The 25,296-nt window shown below is 42.3% G+C and overlaps 1 protein-coding gene across 1 annotated transcript in view; it reads left to right on the top strand.

Moving 5' to 3' along the window:
* Positions 1-25,296, top strand: part of NEURL1 (neuralized E3 ubiquitin protein ligase 1) — a 142,303-nt gene that overhangs the window by 72,062 nt on the left and 44,945 nt on the right. Inside the window, exons 2-3 of the mRNA XM_066190986.1 lie at positions 10,008-10,249; positions 14,676-14,997. Of these exons, the coding sequence (XP_066047083.1) occupies positions 10,008-10,249; positions 14,676-14,997 (564 nt within the window). The remainder of the gene's footprint in view (positions 1-10,007; positions 10,250-14,675; positions 14,998-25,296) is intronic.

Below are 25,296 nucleotides of genomic sequence, written 5' to 3'. Positions count from 1 at the left end.
AAGCTAAAAAAAGCAAGGAAAATGGATGCATGAGTTGATCTCCACATTTAATTGCTCCTTGCTTTTCTGAAATAGTGTATGTATCTTTCCACCAAGAGAATAAAGTCCCCTGAGCCCTTTAGGCTTGTTTCCAGTTCCCACATGATCTTCAAGGCAGTCACACTACGAATGTGGCTTCCTCGGGAGCAATGCTCTGACTTGTGTGGCATCAAATTTCTTCCTCTTTTCACTCTTATCAATACATCCGTATGCAAAAATGTCCCTCTGCATGTATTGTAAAACAGTGCGTTGTTCCCATTCCAAGCTGGCTTGCTTTTCTAGCCCATCTTTCTTCCTTCAGCTATTTAGAAATGCAGTCATCTTCATGATGACTTTCTTTCATCTTCATGATGCTCCTCCTGTGCCACCTGCTGTATATTACCCAGCTTCAGTAGATGGTAACTGGTCATCTGTGTCAGGAAAGGTCATGCAAGTAAATCTGTAGCAATATGAAATTGATGAAAGCTGTTGGGAAGCTTTTCTCTGTTTGTACACACTGATGTAAAATTTCAAAGCCAGGGGTGGCAGAATTTCCTAGGTGTGCTCTCACAGGAAACATGGGGGAGCCTCCTCTACAAAACAACTTGAGGGGTTGACTCTGTTACCCAAGTCATGAGAAAATAATCATGAAGGTTTGAGGGGGTTCTATGAGGGCTTATAATAAAAGGGCTTGGAGCTTGTAGTTTGAAGTGGATTTTTGCCTATACAAATTAGAGAGGACTAGAACTGACTTCCATGTGCTGTTGTGGTGACAGAAGAGGTGTGGAGTCAGCTCCTGCTGTCCTTTGGGGCAAGGAGTAGCACTGGCCATGAGTATGGAACAGCGTGGGTCCTGACAGATTCATTAAAATAACAGAAAACATATGCTTGCTTACGAAGTTATGTTCCTTATATTCCTATTTCTTTTGTTATATGCAACCTGTAAACAGTTCTGGGCAGGACCAGTCTCTTTTTTCTGTCTTTGTGAGATTCAGCATGAGGCGTTGGCTAGCAAGTAGGATGACTTTTAAAGAAATAAAACAGGTCTATGTGCTCTTGTCCTCAGGCAAGAAGGTTTCAACACTCTTGGTCTTCTCTGGCTGACCTATGGCAGCAAATGCTAAGCAAAGCAAGTTCCTGTATGGACTATTCCACCAGCTGTTTGTAGGAAAATGTGAAGTGATAACTTCATGGGTCTGGCGTGGGAATTGCTAGGAAGGATGGTGGAATAGTATTCACAATCCTTCTTTAAATAAGCACCAGAGATACTGTTTATTTTTGTTAAAATAAACTGTAACTTTATGGCTGGTGAAGTTTCATGTTTTAATTCAGTGGTCCAAGTTCAAGTTCTGGTCTGCTAAAGAAACAGAGTTATTTACTGGTAAAGGGTGTTGAAACTGGTGCAAGCGATGTGCTGCAGAGCCAGATGAGAGTGGGAAAGTCAGTAATTTAGATTCCACTTGTGACTGTGGTACAGAAAGTGCAGATTAATGAAGGAATGTGTGCATAGAGGGCCAAATTCTTGCGTAAAGAGAGAAATGTTGCCCTTTCTCCTGGTTTTGCCTCAGCAGTACTTATATTATTTGCCTGGAAAAAAATAATATTTTAATGTTGTAGCGGCTAACACTTCTAATGCTACTGGAGTCCTCCCTGGTCGGGGCAAAAGTTCTTGTTTATAATTTCTATTTGTGCATCAAAACTGCTGGAGAGTAGGGCTGGTGCCCTACCCTGGGCTGGGATCTTTACATCTGGGCTCGTGCTGGCTCTGCCAGGTGCACTGGGAGTTTAAGAGGCTGGTGGTGGGAGTCAGGCATGGAGCTCTGTGCTTTCATCCCAGCAATGTACCTAAAAAAATGACATTTTGATGACAAACTGTTGCCTCATTTAGTACCCAGTGCAAGTTACTTTGTAGGAATATGTTACAGATTAACTAGTGGTCTGCCAAAATAAATTCATCTCTTTATAACTTTGTGAGACTGGAGAGCCTTAGTTAATCACAAGGGCCTGTTGTGCTTTAGGAGATGGGGAGTTGTTTGGGTTTTTTTAAATGAGAAGGTATGAAGCATGAGGAGAACAAACCAGAATAGTTCAAGAGATTGAAAAAAAAAAAAAGAAAAAAGGAGTAAACCTAAGTGAGAGAGAAATGTGCTGGATAAAGTCAGGCCAGTGAAGGAAAGGGTCGACTTGAAAGAGAGAAGTGGCTGAGCAACTTTAATACTTGTGACAAGGGAGGAGGAGGAAGAAGAAGGAGGAAGGGATGGCAAAGAAAGCAGAGAGGAAGGTTTTATGTTATGTATGTTTTCCTCAAGAAGAAATGGACAGAGGAAGAGAGAGTGGAAAGGAAGAATTAAAAAAAAAAAAGTGGCTCTTATAATCCTGAAATATTTAAGAGAATGTTAAATGTGGCCAAATAGTAAAAGTAATAGTAAATTTTGACCTGCCTGATAAGTTGCTAGCTCAAATAACCACTTACTTTAAGGATTTATTTGCTGCCAAACAGGAAATAAAGCCAGTGGAATCAATGTCTTTTGGATCTAGTCAGTGTTGAGCAAGACTAGAGTTTCAGGTCATTTTTCCTTTGTAAGCACTTTCATATTCCATTTCACAAGAACATAAAGCCTACAAAACCCCACTGCATAAACAGCAGCCAGGTAGATATATATTTAAAGAACTTCCCTTTAGAACTACTTTTGGACTTTATATTGAATGGAAATCTTTGACATTTGGGTAACTGATGTGAATGGAAATAGTTTGGAGTCTGTTCTAACTAACAGCAAAGAGAGCAGTGCAATTTTCTGATGCAGAAAAAGGGGATTTTCAGTTGATCAGAAAGAAAGGGTGACAGTATTTCCACATCTGTCAGTCTACAGGAAGGAGACAGCAGGAACCTGAGTTTGGGGACATCGATACACCAACACCAGATAATTTTGGCAAAAGCTCACTGCACCTCACAAGTTTAAATATGGATGGGGTAAGGAGCTGCTCCTGGCAATCATGCTCTCAAGAGACCCTGCAAGGAAAAACGGCAGGGGACTTTCAGGAGGAAGGGTGTGAAACAAGAATGGTTTGAGCACTGTTTTCAAACAATACTACACACAAAATGACCCAGCTTTACAGTATCTTGAAGTGACTCTAAATGGATGTTTTATATTAGAAAAAAGGCACACTCCAAGTGTAATTGTCATGCATGATAGAAGAAAAACTGTCTTCTGAGAGTCTTTAGAAATGGCATTACAGCACAAGACTTCATGATATGTGGTACTGAACACAATCTAAACTCTTTAACTGGGTAAGAGGAGATGCTCTCTCACTGCTCTACCATTCATCCCAGTGCATGTCTCTCTTGATTAGAGGTGGTCTCTGATTAGGGAGCTGTGCTAAGCAAGACACTCAGGATATGGAAGCATCCCCCAGCTGATCATCCAGATAAAAAGCATAATTCAGATACGTTCCATGACATACCCAGTCTCTTTCCACTGATGAAAAGAAAAGCATCCTATTATGTTGTAAACATGCAGTGAGAGTAGCCTGATGTAAGCCTAAATTCAGCATCTTGAGTCTGGGGGAACATCTTTGATTTTACACAGTTAAAACTCAAAGTAAATTCAAGTGCTTGAGTTCAGAACCACAGCTTCTCTGATCTTCTTTGCATGGCCTTGTCAGTAGGCTACACCATTTCTACCATCTCTTCGATTTTGGTTCTGCAGATCCATTTGCTTGGCTCTCCTGCTCTCCATTGCTCCCACATCCTTTCTAACCTTGACAAATAAATGAAGCTTAACCTTGATAGGTTACCTCTGTTTCTGGTGAACTCTCAGTATTCAGACTTTCAAGCTATTATGCTGTAGATGGAAAATGTGCCCAGCATAGACTTTCCATTAAACTGTATTTAAATTGGAAGAGAATGCTGGCACCTCAACAAGTATTCCAGAATTAGATCCCAAAATACTGAAGCTAGCTAATCTTTTGGAAGAACAAAAACTCTTACTGATTTATATTTAGCAAAGGGAATGCATTTTAAAAACACAGCCTATATGAGGCCCCTTGAAGAAAACATCTTTTACATTGATTTGTAGTGCATGGAAATACTACAAGGCCGTAAAGTATTTGCACTTGGGCTCTGCTTTTTTTTCGCTACTTTTTTTCTTTTCAGTATGAACTGTCATGAACTCTCAGAGAGTGGCTGCTCTGCTGACTGTGGCTGTGCAGTGAGACTGGGCTGCCTCTGGGGCAGCAGCTTTGCTGTTCATCACGGCTGTGCCCAGTGTTGCAGGAGGGGAAGGGGAAAAGCAGCAATGCAGGCAGCACCACAGGGGCAACACCCGACTTGTGACTGTCACACTTTGGTTATCAGTGGGTGCCAGGTTTGTGTTGGTACTCTATTCTGGGACCTGTGTAGAGAGGGATGACGGGCTGCTGGCCCTAATCTCAACACTACTCTAAGCTGAATCTTTGCAATGACTACTTGGGCTTGGTTTATGTGATTATAAATTAGGAGGAATTCTGTAATGTTAAGGAAAGTGTAACATGTTCTGTGCATTGTTCTGATCCATACTAAGGAAATGAGTAACTAGGGTTACAGTAGGTGGGAGATGTCAATGGCTTATCCCAACTAGGCAGTATCTGGAAAAGGCAATGGCAAGAACTGGGTTTGTTAATGCAGTGAGTCAGAAAAGCAAACATAACTTATAAATTCTATGTAATCTTATGGCCAACAGTGTATCGGCTTATCTTTGAGAAGATAAGGATTATCAACAGGACAGAGCATGGAAAGTTCTGGGTTTTTTTCTTCCTTATGTCCCGCCATCTGCAGCACAGACAGATCAGTCATCACCCTGGGCAAGCTGTTTCTATTTCTCCTGAAGCATCAGATGCTAGAAAAGAGAAGATTACCAAACTGCACATTTGCAGGAGAAGGATAAACAGAATTTTTGAAACATCCCTAGACCATAAACTTAACTAGACTTGCTTTCTTTTGTTAGAAGACGTAAATATATTACTACAGTTCTCATTAGACTGCTGACAGAGCCTACCTGATCACAGCAGAGCAAAAGTGTTCTAAATTAAGAAAGAAATCTTAGATGCTTCCAGAGCACGATTTTTTACTTTGATCTTCTCATTTCCTACTCACAACATCAATCTACAATAATAAGTTAGTAAGCCATAGCAAGAATAATAAAGATGCAGTATCACCAAGATGCAAAGAGAATAAGGTCAGAAGTGCCCGCCTGCTGTCAAGAACATAATTATTGCACGTGGAAGTTGTTCCTGCCGTGGATCAGAGGAGCTGCTGGAAGCTACTATAGGGAGGAGTGGCTGCTGCTGATGCAGGGATGTCACTCCCCTTTCCATGGATTTGTCTGGAGCCCGTGGGTGCAGCTCCCAAGGCAATTCCTCCTGCCCAGCAGCTTCCAAGGGGGCTGCTCAGCCCCTCTCTCCTTACCTGGCAGACGGGAACATATGGCTACTTACTTATGCTCTGCTGTTCTTAAGTGCTTAGTGGGCTTATGGTCCGCATGGGCTCGGGGGGATTTGCATGGGGAGAGGGCAAGGAGAGACCTGGAAAGGACAGGCTGCATCCATGGGAAGTGGTGTGGTGCCAGAGGTCTCTGTGGTGTGTCACAATAGTTACTGAATTTTTGGGAATGACTGACAGACGTTGAGTAAACACTGCCCAATTAGGGAGCAGGAGATGGTAAATGATTACACAGCATCGTAAGTGAAGATAGGAAGTTTAAAAATTCCTTTATAAGGGGAAGAGATTTCTTCTCAAAGTCTTATGTGCATGTAGTACTATATTCACACTTTTTTTCTTGGTATCATCTATTCTTTAACAAAGAAAAGGACCTGATCAGCCTTGGCATTTTTTAAGTGCTTGCAGAGCCATCAGCTGCATTGCTCCTCCTGGAGATGGTGTGTGTGAGGGTTTGCCTCCCCAGCTCAGTCCTGCCCTGCTGTCTTCTTCTGCCCTTCCTGCATTTTGAGGGCCTTCCTCACCTTTCTTCCCGCATCTGGCAGAGGCTTCTCGGGGCTCTGCACAGAGACATCTTCTCATCTCTCTGTGTAATTTCAACAACAAACATTAGTTCAGCCTTATCCTTTCTGTAGTCAATTAACAGATTCAGTTCTCATCTGTAGCATTTAAATCTACTTTGACCAGCCTAAACTTTTGCTCTGAGTATTTTGCCCTCTTAAAAAATAAAATATTAAAAGCAACTCAGGCTTTTTATAACTGAAACAGGGCTCTTATTCTCCTGTCACTCCTCATCTCTTTTGTGTACTTTTTTCAAGCTTCACAAAAGTTGACACACTCCTGACTCATGCTGATAGTCAAGAGCCTCAGCATTGTCTTCGAGCAAGCTTCTGTAAAGCCTCACATCCAGGTTCTGACCATGGGCTCCTAAGTTGAGGTGTTCAGCTGTGTTGCTAAAAAAGCCCCACTCCCAGGTCATTGCCTGGCACTCCTGCAGAGGTTGCTGGCTCTGTACATCCTGTTGGATAGGACATGTCTCTGCTCCTCAGCTACAGCACTGCAAGTGATAGAGAGCAAATGCACATCCTAGCTGAGCAGAGAGACAGAGGAAATGCCAGTCTCTCTCAGCTCATCCTCCTAAATGCCCTCAAACACACCAGTATCATGGGTCTTGCAGATCCCACTTGCATCTATCCCATCTTCAGGACACAGCCTTTCTCCTTTCCTTTCTGTTCTGAAGCTTTGAAGTCATCTCTTCTGCCCTTGACAAACAAAGTTTTGCTTGTATTTATTACAAATTTCATCTCTTGCGCCTATTTTCCTGCCCTTTGTCCTTAATGTCACTTTTTGCATCTCTTTCACTAATTTAATTTTTCTTCATGAAATGAAAAATCAGCTTCTTCACTTTGAGGGCTCCTTCCCACCCCTTGTCAGTCAGGTTTAAAAGACGAATCCATTGCAGATCATCCTGCAAACAACTCCAGCTTCTGTTGCCCAAGTTTTACTGGGTGGGGGGAGGCTTCTCACAGATGCTATAAAACCACCCTTGTTGTCTTTCATATCTCTTACTGTAAAGACAACTTAGACAACTTTGCATTTCAGGTTAAAAAAAAAAAAAGGACTGGTATTATCTCCTTTTATATGCATGTGGTTTGTCTGCACCTGCCTCTTGTCTTGTAGTTTGCAATTTAAATGGAAAATCTTACACTATACACGAACCTACTCGCTTGATACATCTTGTCACCTCTAAAATAGCGCAGATGAAAATAAGTTATGTTTTGGCTTTGACTTCTTTTGGAGTCTTGGATGAGAATGCTAGATCTGACCAGCTGGCTGAGATCCACCTTGTAGATATTTCCCTAATTCACTAAAGTGTAACCCAAAATTCTCCCTAATTTGAATTTAGCACTCTAGAATCAACCCTTTGCATTTATATAATTGAATACCCCAACACTTGCAAAGCTATAGTGTCTTCCTGTGGAGGAACAAAGCTTTGTTTTGGCTTCTTGGTCATCTTGCCATGCAAATATGAGTACTGTGGTGACAGCAATCTCACAGGGTCACTGTTATCCTACAGGCTCAGGGAGAGTTGCATATAGACTGGGGGATACATTATTTTTTATTTCCTCAAGAACAGCAAACATGTTTTTAAAGTCAGTGAAGATTTGCATTAATTTATGGTTCTCTTTCTTCTGTGCACATGCCCTGTGTCAGGCTGCATGTGAGAAAACAAGGTTTGCAACCCCTTTGAAGTTTCCACTGGTGTTAAGCTAATGTTTATTTTTAGTAAACTGTATTTCAAATTGTGCTTTTAAGAATCCTTTTGCAGAGCCTAGCACAAAAATTTCAATATGCTTTCACCTTCTGAGCTTTTTATTAACAAATATAAAGGATCCGTATAACTAGTTATGCTGTATTTCACTGATAATTTTCAAAAGTATGGGTCCAGCTCAAGAAATGCTAAGGATTACAGGCATTTATCTCAGCTGATTTTTTTCTCCCTGTGCTGCTACTAACTACCCAGCTTTGGAAAGGCTGTGTGGGTACTCCTTCAGGGGCAGGCCTTTTCTGCTGGGCTGTGTGAGTGTCCCCTGTCCCCATACCCATATGTGGTTTGTTCTTTGGGGCATGAGAGAGTCTTTAATTAAACAGGTTTTAGGCAGTACCTTGGGAGGATTCTGTCTATGGGCCTGCTGCAGCTTGTATTGTCTTCTGACCACCCAATCTGGTCTGTGGGGAAAGCCAGGGTGCACCACCCCAGGTCAGCAGTGACCTTTCCAAAGGGAAAAGGTCAGGCTCGTTTGAGCTCCTGCATCCTTCCCCTGTCAAGCTCCCCTTTTGTGCAGTCTGTTCCTCCATTACCTGCCTGCTCAGGCTAACTTTTGTTTCCTCAGTACCCTGCACCTTATTTCTCCTTCTCCGTGTATGAGGAACAGGAGAAGGAAGTTGACATATTCCATATCACTTTTAGCATCAAAAAACTCCGAGTGGATTCATCTCTCCCATAAAGCATTAATGAAAGTGTTTAGAGGTAACAGCCCTACTTTATGACCTACCTGCTCCGTTCTGAAGTAACAGAGCTGTTGCTGAAAATGGGAGGGAAAAAAAAAAAACCCAGCAAGGAGATGAGAAGGCCAGAGTTACAGCTGCTGAAGTCCAATTAAAATGTTCTCATCAGAAGTCAGAGTTTTAAGTTCTGCTCATAGTTACTCAACCTGAGGATGTGCTGTTACAGCTTTGTGTAGTTGCAAGCTAAGACTACCCAAAAGGCAGGAAGGAAGAGCGTCTGGACATTTTATTGCAAAACCAAGAGTTGTGTTAGAGGTCTAAGCATTATTTTGTAGTAGCCATAGAAAGACATGGCAGTGAGCAATTAATTTGTGTGAAGAATATAGATAATTAGTTTCTATAGTTTCTGTGTTTGAAGGGCACTGTTTAGTCATGCATCTCCACAGCACAAACTGGCACATTCTTAAGATCGTGTTTGTTTTTGTAGCGTTCTTCAGTCTGTCACAGAATAGTCCTGTATTCTGTTGGTACTCTGTTTCCAAATTTAGGAGTATTTCCTCCCTAACATATGTGCGTGATGTAGTGTGTTTGTGCACAACAAAGAAAAGGAAGCAGATAACTTGTGTTCAGTAGAGTAGTTGTTTTGAGCTGGAACTGCTGCAGGCTCCCTGTTGAAAAGAAATGTGCCTGTCCATTTGTTCAGGAACAAAGCTGCTGTCGTGACTGTACTGATCCTATGTCAAGTCTTTCTGTAGAGTCTTGAGTGGAGAAAGACCTAATCTCCTCCATCCTTCACAGCCTTTCTCCCTCTTACCTTTCCTCACTGTAATGATAGTGTGCTGATCAATGCCTTCATGACATGTGGGATCTCAGCTGAGGTTCTTATCAGTGGAGGAGAGAGGAGACTGGATGGGAGTTGGTGGAAAGATCCAGGTGGGTCACTGCTGAGTGGTGCTTGAGGATAAATTAGCAATGTGTGTCCCTGAGCTGGCACATGGTATGGGTGCATAGGGCATCCAGAGTCACATGGAGGCAAAGATCAATGGAGCTGCTGTGCAGAGGAGGCGTGAGAGAAATGATAAGGTTGAGTAAGAGTCCTCTGGAAGTGGAAGATTGTTCCCTAGGTGTGACAGCTTTGATACAGCAACTTCACAAGGGCTTTGCTCCAGTTTTAGAACCAATTCTTGTGTTTTCTCCTGGTCTGTGGCCTCAAGATGGCCTGTGATTTCAGTGCTGAGGTGCAGTCCTAATGTCATGGTCTGTACTGTCAGATTGTCTGGACAGGAATCTTCAGTATCCTTGCAGTCTTTAATTGCTGAAGATGCTCTAAAATCTGTCAGTGGTTTATAGTTTAAGGATTTGGCTAAGTTTGTTTTGTTTAATCTATACTTTCTACTTCCTATCTGAAGTACCCTGGCGTCTTTTTTTTTTTTTTTTTTTGTGCATTGAAAATTTCCATGTTTCTCACAGTAGATTTGAAACCGTTTTTTCCCCATTCTGCTTTCAGATTCCATTGGTGGGTCATTTTCAACTTCCTCCCACCGATGCCACCACAAGCAGAAGCACTGTCTCCCCATCCCACAATGTGGAACTCTCTCCATCAGCCCTCTGCTTTTCCATCCTCACACGAAGGGATCCCAGATCATCATGGACACGACACAGAAGGCAGTGAAGCGCCAGGCTAGCTTCTGCAATGCCATTACCTTCAGCAACAGGCCCATTGTTATTTATGAACAAGTCAGGCTCAAGGTGAGTAAATTATACCTTCCCTTTTTGCCACGGGAATGAATGCTGGGTGTACCGGGCTTTGGTCCTTGCAGCAGATCTTTAGCACTTCCTTGAAAAGCAAGTAGCCTGATCTTGGACTTAAAGATCTGAAGTCTTCATTGGTACTTCTGCTTTTGTCACTGTAGTTCTTGTAGCCACAGGTACAGACTGCTGTAGAAACTGAGAATGAAAGGGAAATCCACCTTCCAAAAACACTTACATTGACATTAGACAAGTACAAGAGATTAAACTGAGATTGCTTGGACAGCCAGGAGATAAGAGGTCAGAAAGGACCTAGAAGTGAAGGTTCTTGCTCACATGCTTGGCAGGAAAAACAAAAGAGTTTGGAGGAAAGGATGAAAGGAGCAGTCAGAGTGATCACTGTTGCTGTTTAAGGAAAGAATCTTTCTGGCAGTCTGCTGACTGCTTTGTTGAACTAGTCACCTGATAACATTAGAATCAGGGGAGAGAACATTGCAGGGATCACATTTTTCTCACTGGCACAGGCTGATTTCACTTCCTTTGTGTCTGTGGTAGCCTGGAGAATGGAGTTTGTACCCCTGGTACCATGCCATGCTGCAGCTGGCATGGGAAATCCAGCTCCTCTAAAACAACATGCTTCCATGTGCACCAGGAGCTGTTTTCTGATGAGGAGACTCTTCCATGTCCTTAGGAACTGAAGCACTTTTCAGATTATCAGCACCTTAAGGAGCTTGGGACCCTTGAAACTTCATTCACAGATACTTTCCAACGTTTATGTCCTCTAGTTTATGGGACTGTGTTTTTCTGTTCATAGCTGATTTCACGCTTTTATTGGCACAAAATAGGTCATCTTCTTTGGCACTTTAGTTCATGGCACACATGAATGATCTGACTGCAAATCCTTCATTTGTGCAGAAGGAGTTTTCCAGAAGGTTTGTCAGCATATAGATACCCAGTTTGAATGCTCTTGCTGTTGCACATTTCTAGAGGTCTGGAATGCTGAGTCCTACAGCAGCAGATCGGCCTTCCCTGCCTCTTCCCTCACAGCCAGCAAAGGAGCAAGGAATGAGGGACATGCCTCCTTTTGGAAATACATGGAGATTTCAGTGATTTCAGGCTCAGGCCCAGAGATAGAAAATCCCCACTACAGGTTTGTTATGCATCCTATGGAGCTCTTACTGCTTCTCTCCAGGCTGGAAGCCCAGCAGGAATCTCTCACATTGCCTAATGAGATTTTTCCCATGTTGGCCAGCAGTTTGGACAAGCAACTGCGACAAATAATCTGGGAGGAGATGAAAGCAGCATTTCACTTTTGAAGACACCATCAAAGATTTGAGTGGATTTAGTGGTTTAGGCAAAGGTTCTGGGTTATTTCTTCCTCATTCTGAAACAAGGTAGCTATCTCTGGAAATTCACAGTTGTTTATCTCTGTGTATTTGGGGATTTTAGCTTGCATAACGTATGTGAAGGATGTGCATGCAAATCTGCACAAGAGATTTATGAGCAGAGCTCCTGCTGACTCCAATGGGAAGGTCTCATCAACAGGCTTTAGCAGAACTTGTGCTCTAGGGAGGGATAGAATGTGAAAACATCCTTACTTTTGTATGATACATCCATCCTGTAAGCGCCTTGCTATTGTTTGTGCTTGTGGAAAACAGCATCTTAGACCTTCTTACCAGCCACAGACTAACCATGAACCCAGTCATTCAGGTGCTATAAAGTCTGAACTCCCTCTGGAAAACTGAGAAAAGTAGTAAGGAGATTTCATTCTATTTATTAGCTATTGTATCTCAGGCTTTATTCTGACATTATTTTGCAGCTCTGGGAATATGGCTGTCAAGCAGCCTCAGAGACAAATGCTCCAGTATGGTTTCTTCCATGTAATTTGGGGCATTGCTAGGAAGTATATTTCTCAAAGATAGCATTAGGCAGTAAAGATCAAGAGCTTGGATCTGTGAAAGCAGCAATGGTTTGGCAGTTTGGATGTTGATTCTGTATTTTCCTCCCCTTCTGGTACCCAGTGGACCTCCCAAGCTTTCTCCTAGCGGTGGCTGCTGAAAAGAGAATTTGGTGCATCATTAACTGTTGCCTTTTTTAGCAAAACTGTGTACCCTTTGTCCAGCTGTGTCTAATTCTTGGCAGGCTTTATACTTGATTTTAATTTGGGTATTAGTTTGCCTGTGGTCAGACTGTATTGAGAACTGTTTATAGGTGCTGATTAATACATGGAACATGTGCAGCCTCAATTACCATATGAATATTTACTTCACGCTGCCTGTGATTGCTGTGAAGTATTGGCAAGAGACTGAATTGTACAAATGACAATGAGGCCATATTTATCTTAGACCCGAAAGCTTTTAGGGCTTGAAGTAAATTTGCTGCAAAAAATAACCCAGGCTTCTTCTTGGAGTGTGTGTATTATGTTTCCCTGTTTTGTCATGTGCACACCCTGTTAACCCCACTTCTACTGGGGACATGCATGATGCCATCCCACCCTGGCCAGGTATATGAAATAGTGAATCTGCTTCAGTCCTTTTTAGTGTCATCCCAGTGTCTACCCCACAAGCAGGAGCTTCCCATGGTTCCTGGGACTGAGGTCAGTGCTCAAGTGTTTCATGTAAACAGTTTAGGTGCCTGGGTGGACTGAGTAGGGATAAAGAGCAGCACTACCTTAACTGAAAAATTGTCTGTTGATAACTTTTTTTCCGAGCTCTGAGTTATTTTCTCTGATACATCACTTATAAAACAGAAATCTCTATAGGCTTTGAACAATGTCTTTGTTGTAAGATTAGATGTGACCCCAAGGGCACGTGTTCCAGATTTGCCTTGGAGAGGAATATGTAAAAGAAAACCACAGTATTTACAAATTTGATGAGCGGGGTATTCAGAACTCCAAAGAAAACGTCTTGTAGAATTCCTTGCTGAAAATTCTATGCTTCCGAGCTGGGACATGTGGGGCTGCTCCCAGGCTTCTGAGAACAAAGTCCTGCAGTCCTGGACAGTTCAGTCTCTGTCATTGCCATTCATCTGAGCCATTAGTGTTTTTGCAGAGCATGAAATTACAGAAAGGCAACAAGTGTTGTGTGGCATCTGGTAGGTGGTACCTATCCATGTTTCTGCTCTTGTCCTGTGGCCAGCAGTGGAATTGCTTGAGGCTGCTGAGGCATTGATGGAAGACGACAATCTCAAGTGCTCTTGTGTTTGCTGCAGGTTCAAAGTGTGAACAGATACAGTGATTGTGTGTGAACTGGCATGCAGGAACTGTCTTGGTCCCACATCAAGGTTGGATCCAGCATCCTTAGATCTTTCATGTCATAGTCTGGATGTTGACAAAGGCTGGACCCCTTTGAGAGGAACAATTCCTAGCAGGTTCATACTCAAACAATAGAATGGGAGGAAAAACTTCACCAAGGAGGAAGGTGGAAGGTCATCTGAGGACCACACTAACTCTGGAAGGCTCCTTGCTACCATGGGAAGAAAAAAAGAGACCTTATAACTGGTAGTTATTTCAATGTGCTACTTGTGTTTAGGACCTGCTGCCTGCTTCCCATGGATCCTTTACTGGCCAGGGCTCAGTTCTTGTGAGTAGAAACTGATGACTCTGGAGGTAACTGTGATCCTTTGTCTAGCTGTCTGTCAGGTGCAGAAGGATGGGTATGACACATGAACCATTCCAAAAACTATAGAAGATATTCCTGACCCCAGACACACTGAGTAATTGCATACTGAAAAGTTAGGGTGCAGTTATGCACAACATACTTTGCAAAACACCATTCATAGCTGAAATAACTAGGTTTTCCCAATCATAAGAGAGCATCTATTGTTGCTTCAAAATTTTGTATTTAACAAAGTCGAATACTCTATATTGTGCTTTCCTACACACAAGTTCTTTGCTGCAAGGCTGTGATTTCAATATGTCATACAATATGACAAGTTAAACAAGGGGAAGACTGTCTTTTACTTGCCTGAGAAAGCCAGAAAACCCTGTGGTGGAAACTGTGGTTCTGGAGCTTTTCTCTCAGGTCATGAGAGACCCCATCATCTGAGCACCATGTGGGAAGAGCTCTGCTGAGATAAAAGGTCTTGTCACCATTTTTGGCACATTTCGTGAGAGGGTTATTCTTAGGCCAAAAGGAATTACCCTAGAAATAGAAATGAATCATCATGCAGCTGTAATTAAATTTCACCTATCACATAAATTTAATTTGATTTATTTGTTTTTAAATATGGGCATTGTGTCCTAAGTGTGCAGCAGCATTGCTGTGTGCAGCTGAAAAAGCTACAGCAGTGTTTGGTGGGTAAAATGTTTCCTAAGTCTGGTGGGGTTGTCTGCACTCTGGCCACCAGTGTTGGGTGCATAAAGCCTGTAGTGTGTAAGTTGATGTTCAAGTGCCCAGTGCTGTCATTGCTGCTGTTGCCCTTGCAGATCACTAAAAAGCAGTGTTGCTGGAGCGGGGCTCTTCGGCTCGGCTTTACTTCCAAGGACCCATCGAGGATTAACCCTGACACTCTGCCAAAGTACGCGTGCCCTGACTTGGTTTCCCAAAGCGGGTTTTGGGCCAAGGCTCTGCCAGAAGAGTTTGCCAATGAGGGAAACATCATCGCCTTCTGGGTGGACAAGAAGGGACGGGTTTTCTACCGGGTGAATGACTCTGCTGCCATGCTCTTCTTCAGCGGCGTGAGGACGGCAGAGCCTCTCTGGGCCTTGATCGATGTCTATGGGCTCACCCGTGGAGTGCAGCTCTTAGGTGAGTACCTGGGTCCGAGCACAGAGGTGATGCTAAGCCATCCCTGACAAAGGGCCAGCCTGGCACTGCCTGTTCCCTCTTTGTGCTGGGAAAAGCACAGGGAAACAGCTGTCGTTCCTCCCCAGAGCATCTCAGGACCTCAGCCTGGATCAGTGGGTGTCTGAAACTTAGCATGTAAATATAACATCAGTGGGAGGTGGGAAACAGCTGCTACAATATAGCACCAGAAGCCATCTCTACCTAAGTAGATTTCTGCTCAGAGGTGTAGCTCTATCACCAAATTGCCTGGAGTGTGTCATGTACCTCGTAAGACTTTATTTTTATATCATCTTGTCCTTTCCCTGTGCCAAAGTGGGGAATTACATTTTATGCACTATGGTTAAATCCTTCCTGGATGGCACTGTTATGATTTTCTGTCAGGTTTAATGTACAGATTTGAAACATGGCTATCTTCCAAATTACCTGAGAGAATCTGTGGCTGGTTTTTCCGGGATGTTGTTTTCACAGAGGAGTTTGATTTGTCCTCTAGAGCCTGAAGGTTGGATATACAGTTGGAGTTGGAGGATGAGGAGTGCTGAGTGCCTGTGTCTTCTGCCATCCTCAGGTGACCTGAAGATAGTTTGGCATTCATGAGGACTCAGTCCAAGATGTGCAGGCTGTCAAAGTTTGGGCTATTTGAGTTTATATGTATTAGAAGAACTGGAAAGACGCTCTGAGGATTGAAGGGCAGCAAGGTTGCTGGGGGACCAGGAGTGTCAGCACACAGCCTTAGAGTTGGCTTTCCATTGTTACTGGGAGGCAAACTGCAGCACTTCTCCATGTAACAGCAGTTTCATGGGTCTTCTTTTCACCATGGAAAAGGTTAGATGGTACCTTCAGGAGCTGAAGCTCCTTCTGAAGATGAGATGAACTGAGGCTGAGAGAGATCTTGGCTTTTTCCTGCCATGCACCCTGTTCATCTCTGCTAAAGCTCTGATATACAGCTTCATGCTGTATATCAAAAACTTCAATTAAACTTGGATCTAACAGTTCTGTCTTCTTTCTGCATTCTGTGCTGTATTAAAAAAAAATGGTGGGAGGACTACCCATAGCAATCAACACAGCAAAGAAGAGGGACGTATGTCCAGGAGATGAAGAAATGAGACTGACCTTGTTGTAAAAACTTCTGGCCCAAGATTGCACAAGGCAGAGGAACTGAAGAATTTCTCAGCAGCTTTTTCTTTTTTTAGGTGCAGAAAGATTTATCTTTTGTTGTGAATCAACTTGAATCAGAGCCACTAGGCAACTGTTCATAGGCCAAGGTGGTGATGTTTGAATTGGGATGGAGAATTTGGGCAAATGTCATGCCAAGGGTTCAGTTAGGAAGAGCTTACAAATGACTCCAAGTCCTATGGGTATTCTTGTGAGATTTGGCTCCTCAGGACTACTCTGCCTGATTAATGAGGGTCCATAACTCTGGATTATGTGTTTCCTTTCAAAGCATCCGAGAAATCATTTCCTATCTGTCATCTGCCCCTGCATTGTCCTAGCATCTTCCATATCCCCTTTCGCAAGGAAAATGTGACTTCTGCCAGCCACTGACTTACCTCTAGTCCAAGAGGCTCCTGACTCTTTGGTGGGTATGAAGTCCCTGAATGAAGCAAGCAGCTTCTGAGTTTACACAGTTGGCGTGGAGCTCAGAAATATATTTATAGCTTGTTCCAGCAGCCTTCAGCAGGCTTGAAGCCTGTAACTGTGCTGAAACTGCTTCCACCCGAGTCTTCTCCATCTCCATTCATTATTAAATAGCACTAAAAGTCAGAGAAGGGAAATTGTCAGCTGTGTTGCCCCTGGATCCTATAGACATTCCTATTACTATGCTCTGCATGCCTGCTCTGGTGTAGCAGACCACACATATAGTACAGGACAACTTGCCAAAAACTCCCAGGACTTGACAAATGAATTTCATAGCTTAGCTTCAAACATATGGTTGAATTCAGCCTGGTATGGCATGCAGGGCATCTGATGGAGGCTGGGGATGCTGGAGTGGTATGTTGAACAGAAGAGCCTAGCATTTCAGATTCCAGTTCAGTGATTTATTGCCCCCTAACTCCAAACATGTTCTTAAGTCTCACTATTTTCTCAACGCTTGTAAGGTTACAGGGTCAAACTGCACCTCTGCACAGTCTCCATTTGCTTTTATGTGTAAGAATGTGACCAAAAACTTCACCATTTCTGTCATCTTTCTATTTATTGCAGAATTATTCCCTCCCCACTCCCAGTAATGTAACTTCAATTCCAAAATGAGACTTGCCAAAGGAAAGACCTGCAGCAGTAAGTCTTGTGTCACTGCAAGATCCCAGCTCTGCAGGGAAACGGACAGTGTGCATTTATATTCCCAGAAGTGACAACATCCAAAACTGCACATTTTTATTTTGCTTATCTGCATTACACTGGCAAATCACTTCGAGCCCAAATAAGGAACCCAGTAAAACAGGGTAATGACTAAGGCTAGTGACACTGTTCCTGTCTTACAGATCTAATAAAGACTTGAATGAAGAGAGCCCCAAAGCCTGTGAGAGTTAAATGACTTGCCAGAGCAAAAAGTGTCACCTGCCATCAGCCTTTTACCCAGCTCAGTCCTGCCTCTCTCTTTAGCTGCATCACAGGTATTGCACAACATTCTGGCATCACTGAAAACCAGCTGGTTTGTACCTTAATTTTTCATTTCCTTCTGCTTATGGCTTTACCCACAGCATCAGCCTTACTGACAATTACCCGTGTGTCAGCACTGCTGTCACTACACAGGTGTATGCGGCTGTCACAGATGTTCCTGGGTCTGACTGTCCTTGCTGTATGTTCAAAGGCAGAACCCTTTAAGCAGCTTCTTTGCCAGCTGGATTTTGAAATGAACCAGGTGAAAAAGGCTTGCATGGTCCACTGCACCACAGTCAAGGGGAGCTGGAACTGAGCTGGGACCGTGGTTTGCCTGTCACTGCTGGAGTGATTCAAAAGGAGGGCCTGGTTTAAATCCACCTTGAGGTGGCTTCAGCAATGAGGTTCACAGTGCTGACTGTCACAGGTGAGAGGCTGCTCCTTGCTCTCCTCTCTCCACATTATTGAGATGAAAAGGCTTAAATTCACCCAGGAATCTGGTTTCCTCTGACCACAGGGTCTCAGCTGGTTTTCTGTCACAATGTATGGGTCTGTGTAGAGGAGTCTGTGGCGATGGAGTGCATGCATGTTCTGTATTTTAGGGCAGGAGTTGCAGTGTAGATGCAGGCTTACATGACCTGTAAACATGCCCTTATACAGTGACTCTCCTGCTGACATGCTCAACTTGCAGGCAGGATGGTTTACAGCTCTGCTTTCCTTTTTGGGCAGCTAGTTTTGCACAAGTGCACTTTTACATTCCAGGGTAATTTAAAGTAATATTTACTAAAAATGTGGCTTGTCCTTATGTTATCACTTCAACATACACACATGCTCATTCACACTTTTAAAAAGAGTCCGAGAAAAATGGAATATAAGCAATCTGCTGCCTTGCTGCTATAATAAAGCATAAAAAAAAGAAAAGGAAAGGCCCAGCTGTTTAAATTCTGGAGTCTTTAGAGCCCTGAAGGAAGGATGGCAGCTCATGGGAACCAGGTTGTTGTCTCATACTAACCTGCTTCTTTCAAGCACTGGGACTGAGCCTGTCATGTGCACTTTCCATGGATTCACTGCAGGACAGCAAGTTTGGCAACTTCTCTCAGTCATGTGTGCATAATGAGAGTTCTCAGCATTTTTCTTTACCTTTGGTGGGGGATTACAGGTTTGCCTCTTCAATATGGTGCCTTTTTGAAAATTACAACTTTTTTTAATTTTATTTTTGAAAATCACCCTGTTTTTTGGGCAGTGACATTGCATCACAGCATTGCTGAGTGGTTAAGATGGGAAAGGCCCTATGATGATCATCTAGTCCTAACACCTAGTGTCTTTTCTTTTAAAGCACAAGGCAGGTGCTCTAAAAGTACAGAAAAATGGGGCTGCAAAACAGTTATGATTCCAGCATACCTCACTACTCATCCTGTGTTTTCAGTGGCGTAATGTGAAGTGCAGTCTGCTCATTTTCTTTGGTCCCATTCTTTGCTAGTATGATCAGAAATCACATCCCTTTACTGTTTTTTACTCTGTTCACACTCTTCTCCCATCCATCAGTATATTCATTCATGCAGTATTTCAGAGTATTCTTGGTCTTCTACCAGCACAGGCTTTGAAGATCAAGGATAATTTTATTTAGATTGGCACACTGAGAGGCACCTGTTAAAAGCTGTCTCATCACATCTTGTAAATATAAAATATGTGAAAACCTAGTAAGATCTTGCAAGATTGGAAAATTTTAAATGTGTAAATGTGTACTGAATGTGCATATTAGATTTATCTGAAGTAGAAACATGTATAGTATAAATATATATTTCAGTCATTAATATATGTACAGATCCTAGGAAAATTAGATAGAAGTTCTGTAAATTGTATTAGATACTTGGGAAATCTCTTCTTTCACCAGATCCTCTTCCTAGCTTCTTAATGTTTTATGTTTGCAAAGCATCTCAGTCAAAATGTGAACTGGTCCTGGATGGAAGTGTACCCTTCTTACGCCTCAAGCTGGTGTCTCTTTGACAAGCAAGTTGTACATTTTGTTGGGAAAGAAAGAAATGCTTTTCTTTCTTCATGCCTGTCAGTTCTTATGTAGTTTGAATCTCTAGCCCCCGGCCACCTTTAGAAGAAACATTAAATAAGCCTCAAATGAGGTAGATTTATGGGCAAATTTCAGGTGTTAATGATATAAGACTATGATAAATCTAATTTATTGCATGCATCTGCAGTTTTACTGTGTGGTTATTACTATTTTATTTTGCAAGTGCAAAGCTTATTTTCCATTGCCCACGGGAATCCATTTTGTTGCTATTCTGACACGTGCAAATAAGCAGACTGATGTGCCGGGAGTGCTTTGCACTAAACAAAATTGTATAATCAGATATGACTGCAGTGTATTTTTATAGGGTATTGTTGAAAGTGGAAGCTATAAACAATTAATCCTTTTTGTGGAAGTCTGTGACTATCTGATGGAAAAGCATAATAAGTGCTTAAACAGAGTCCTACTTAATGAAGGCAAGATACACAAGACCTGCAACCAGTCAGTTTTCCTTGTTTTTCTCCATCTCCTAAGGGGAGACAGAATTTAAATTGCTCATAAAGTTTTATTGTCTGTAGCTGTTGTCTCTGTGGCAGCTGCAGGAAGCTCTCTAACACAGCTGAAAATGTGAAAACAGTTTAATAAATAGCTAATCTCTTGCCATTTTAATTAATCCCTGCTTTGCCTTAGCACCTCTGGAGGGAAATGTTTCTCCAAATGCAATAGGCACCCAAAAGTTAGCCCACAGACCCGGGCAGCATCTTGTGCTTGAGGGTTTGTCTGTCCTCAGCTCTGCCTGTCTAGGCTGTGATGATGAGGCTGCTGGACGCAGCACTTTCAAGCAAGCCAGAGCTCCTTTTGGCTGTGTGAATGCAGTTGGGTTTTTTTCTTTCTCTTTGTGTTTGACTGTCAGCAGTGGAGACTTTGTGCCCATGAGCTGGGGAAGGCAGCGTGTGCCTGCCCTCACGGTCAGCACGGGGCGTTTGGACTGAGCAGCAAATGGCAAACACCAAGTAAGTCAGAACAGGCAGATGCCAAGTGAAATAAGGGTCGGAGGGATCAGCATTTCAGCCTTCACTGGGTCTGGATGAGGTGTTGAATTACAAAGTTGCACACAGGCTCTGCAGGTTACTGATATTTCCTCAGCGTTGGGTGTTGGATGACCTGTTGCTTTCACCTGAAGCACCTTTGCCTTAGCAAGAACTCTTGGAGAGAAAAGCATTGCCACAGGTGAACAGAAAGGACAAACTCTGACACATAACGTGCTATAGGGCATTTTATATCCACAAAATATCCACATTAGCATTAGGAGAGCCTACAAGGGTACCTGGCTAGGAACAAATTTTATTGCCCAGACTGAGAAAAATGGAGGCTGCTACAGGACAAAACGACCAGTGGAAAAATACATTCTGTGCTATAAAGTTTCTTTAGTTCTGGTCAGCTGAAATATTGTTCCTAACACAGGCCAGAAGGGCCACTTTACCCATAAAAACCCAAGGAAATATGAAAACTCTGACAATTCTAAGTGGTGTTTATGTTATGGGTTATGTTGTAGTTCAGATGCTGACACTGCAAAGATAGGCCTCTGTGTTATAAAAAAAGTGGAGCTTTCACATTAAATATCTGTTGTGATGATTGATTTGGCTGTTGCTCTAAGGAGGTGAATGTTGCTGGTTTACACTAAGAAGTTTATCTTGCGTTTGCTATGTGTTGGAAGTGTTGAAAATAGAGTCTGGAAACAATGGTTCCAATTAAAAAGCTTTTGACTTTATTTTACTTCTACAAGAGGTATAAACTACTCGAATAATGTATGTATACTGAATTTATTACACAGCTAGTTAGTTACAGACATTTCTAGCATGGGCAGGGCCTTAGAGAATAATAATCCATCACTAGTGGAGCATTGTATTCTTTTGAGTGACATTTCAAAGAATTCCTTATGTTAGCAAAGATTTTAGCTTTCTGATTTAAACCATTAGGATATTTATTCTGCCTTTTTTTAATGCATTTTATTAACTGATACTTAATGCCACATATAATTGCATTTTACTTAGTTTGTCTAATGAAGTTCCTTTTTAAAAATCTGTAAGTAATAGGTGTCTTTAAAAAAAAAAAGGAAAGAGAGTATGCTGGGAAAGGAAATTAATCTTTGCAGCTTTCTTAATACCTTTCTCAATTCAGCCAGATAGTTTAAACTGTTCAAACCTTGGGCTGTAATGCTGAAAGCTAATTTCTCTTCATTCATAAAGCTATAGCTTGACAAAAAGAGTGCATTTGGAGCTGGAGATAAGTTTTGGATGTGAATTGAGTGATCTGGTAAAAGTAAACTTATTGTGCTAATCTTGCAATTCCAGCTATTGCAGCTGTTCCAGCTGTGGAGGCCCTTTCCCCTAAGCCTGTATGACATATGACAGCTAAACACTGCTAGTATGAGAAAACGAAACACTGTCTCTGTGCAGTATGTCTCTGCTGGCCTGAGATAGCACTTTGTCATTTCAATGTCTAATTGGCCTCACAGCTGCTGAATATGCAATTTACTGGACAGAGAATGTGAATTTGTTATCCCTGTAGGTGTCTGTGTTATTAAAAAGGTTTGACACCTTTAATAAAATAAAATTGGGTTTTCCATCCATATCAGCAACAGAGCTAAAAATGGAGTTTCTCTATAGTCCAGTCTCCTCTTTTTTTTTTTTTTTTCTTTTTTTTTTCCCAAGTTGCATAACAGAACTGTTGTTGTTGAGCTCAGCATACAAGTCCTTACCTATAGCCCAACTTTGCTCCCTGTTTTGTCAGCCTAAACTTGTAGCTACCTGTGGAGTCACTGTGAGTTTACACTGTGAGCAGAGTCTAGCCCTGGGTTTTTGCTCACTCATCTCTTCTTTTTGGCCAAACACTGAGCAGCAGAAGCTTCTCTAGACCTTGTCTGGATTATCCTGAAGAAAACAAAACATTTCGACTGTGCTGATTTTTGAAGCTGTGCTGATTCAAGCCAGAACTTCTCCTTCACAGAATCATAGAATGGTTTGGGTTTGAAGGGACCTACCTTAAAGATCACCTAGTTTTAATCCCACTGGCATGGGCAGGGATGCTGTTCACTAGATCATCTTTAGTCACTCTGAGCCATTACTTCTTTTTCTAAAGGTTTTTCTACTTGTGTTGAATCCACTCTCAGTTTTGGTTCAGCTGTTACATCAGCTTTCCTTGTGATGCAGCTGATCCTGCAAGGTGCTGTGCTCAGTGAGAGCCTGGACTCTTCTCTCCTACTCAGACATTTAGGAAAATCTCAATCTTGCATTCTTCTATGATGCTCTCTTAATTGTATTTTCATAAATACGCTCTTCTGACAATATTTTTTACATGTTTCATCTCTGTTGCGGCTTTTGGTGAAAATATCATACCTTGTACTGACATGCAGTAGGTAAGTGCTTCCTCCTGTTTTCTTGGAAATTATAGCAGGGTAGTGTTGGTAGAACTTTGTGAAATTTATACAAAGCATTCCATGTCTATTGGCTAGAACAGAATGTCCAGTCGCAAGTTTTGATTCTCAGACGTTAACATAATTTTGATGTTAAAGGCCTTTACAATTTTTTTTTTCCAATTCCATCTGCTCATATTAGATTTAGAAATTAAAATTATTTGGGATTGGCAAATTTTTGGTCTGTAGCTAGGGATGAAAGATTGATAAAACAGATTGCTAGCCACTGACTTTGCATTTAAGAAGATGAAAATCTCTTGTGATGCATCTGGCTACCAGTGTGACTGTTCACAGATGATTAATTCTCTTCAGGAAAAAAAAAAATGTTTAATTGCTCTATCTTTTTAAGAGGATAAAGACCACTCCAGGGAAAAAGCCTTTCAAATCCAATAATCCTATTCCTGTGCTGGTGCTGTGCCAACAAATGCTGCACTACTTGCAAGGAAAAATCTGAAGCTTCTAAAATCTTTAATGCAGAGTGTTCCCTCTTTGTCTGGCCAAGGCCAGAGGACCCCAGCACCTCTGAGCCCCATAGGTGTTGAACCAGGAGACTGGTGACAATTTGTTCAATATGTTTCTGAAGGCATTTGCATTTCCTCCTCATTCTGCAGTGGTGTTTCCCTGGTTGATTTTTGTTACTCTCTCTGGTGTTTGTAGGCAGCAGCCATCACTCTCCTGAGCCCTTCCCAGACATCAGCAATCTGCTCTGTTGTCCCAGCATGGCTTGTGTGAAAGCATCTTTTGGACAAAAACACTGGGCCTTTTGGTTTCTGCCCATTTGTAGCCCTGTCTGTTCTAGATAAATCTGATTCGATGTTTCCATACACTGGAGTGCGTATGCTCGTGTCAGAGGTGAGCCTTGACACTGCCTGCATTTGTCAAAATACATTTTTATTGCTTCATTCCTGACATGGTAGAGTCTTAGGATCTTGCCTATAAGACCCCTTGGCCGGGTGGATGGAAATTGGCATCATGATGGAGATCAAAGCTAGAAATAGTTGGAAAGAAAACTGAACGAATGAGAATTTCACTGTGGAGCTGCAGGGACCCATAATTTCAACTCAGGCTAATTGCTCACTCAAGAGAAATACATAAATGAATTGGTTTTGAGCCATAATCCCTATTATGACTATTTTTTTGATAATTTCTAGTGCTTCACTTTTGGGTGTGATACCTAAAAGATCATTGCTGCTTTAGAAAAAAAGCTAGACAAGATATGAAAAGCCAAAATAACGATGATGGTGAGGCAGAGGGTGCTTTATGTTGGCAGGCTGAAGGATGAAAGCTGGTGGAGGGAAAATTCAATGGGAAGTAGAATACTATATTTTTAAAGGTGTGTGGTTTCCAGCTGGGCAATTGGACCTATTCACAGGTGCTCAGAAAAGAAGACTGTATAGGCTGCAGGGCCCAAATTCAACAGGATGGTAAATTCCCTACCCACTTCCATGTATATGTAGTTTTATGGTATGCCAGAAATCAGGTATATGCTTGAATAAGTATGTTAATTCACATTCCTAAAGATAGCCATGTGCTTAAGTGCTTTGCTGGATCCTTTTCTTTGCCATCTGTTTGTTACTGAGTTCTGTGCAGGGCTTGCTAGGTCAAAACCTGTGGTCTGTGGTTAATCAGTAATCAATGATTATGCAGGGATTAGCCTCTGTGCTTAATGGTTTTTCTGGGCAGCAAAGACTCTTTTAGGAGGAGGAGGAGGAGGAAGAGAGAGAAGAACATGAGTAGGAGGGGCTGAACGCACTGTTGAGGTTGGAGGGGAAGTAGAAAAGTTGCCTCCAGGCAGTGCTTGATTTTCTTGGAAAACCTGTCTGGTTTCTGTGCAGGAAGGTTTAAGAAAGGGTCCAGATGCCTGAGGTAGGGAAGCAGGAAAATGCAAACATGGAAACAGGGTGAACTGCTGTCTGAAAGCAGTGAAAAGACAGGTTTGGCAAAGAGAGAGCAGGTTATATTGATGGGGAAGGCAGGGACAACCCAGTGACCAAGATACCATCCTTCCCATGCCTGGTTTCTTCACTGACACCTGTGGCTCATTTTGTCTTTGTGATGGCAATCCATAAGCCATAGGCTTTGGTTTCCTTTTATTTTTTTTCCCTTTATCTGGACAGCACAGGTTTTAGGTGTGTTTGAATTATTTTGTAGGGGTCACCGTGAATGT

Source organism: Chamaea fasciata, unplaced genomic scaffold (genome assembly GCF_029207755.1).
Source record: "Chamaea fasciata isolate MVZ Bird 193981 ecotype frontalis unplaced genomic scaffold, bChaFas1.0.hap1 SCAF_9, whole genome shotgun sequence".
Lineage (NCBI taxonomy): Eukaryota > Metazoa > Chordata > Aves > Passeriformes > Sylviidae > Chamaea > Chamaea fasciata.
This window is presented reverse-complemented; position numbering and strand designations above follow the sequence as displayed.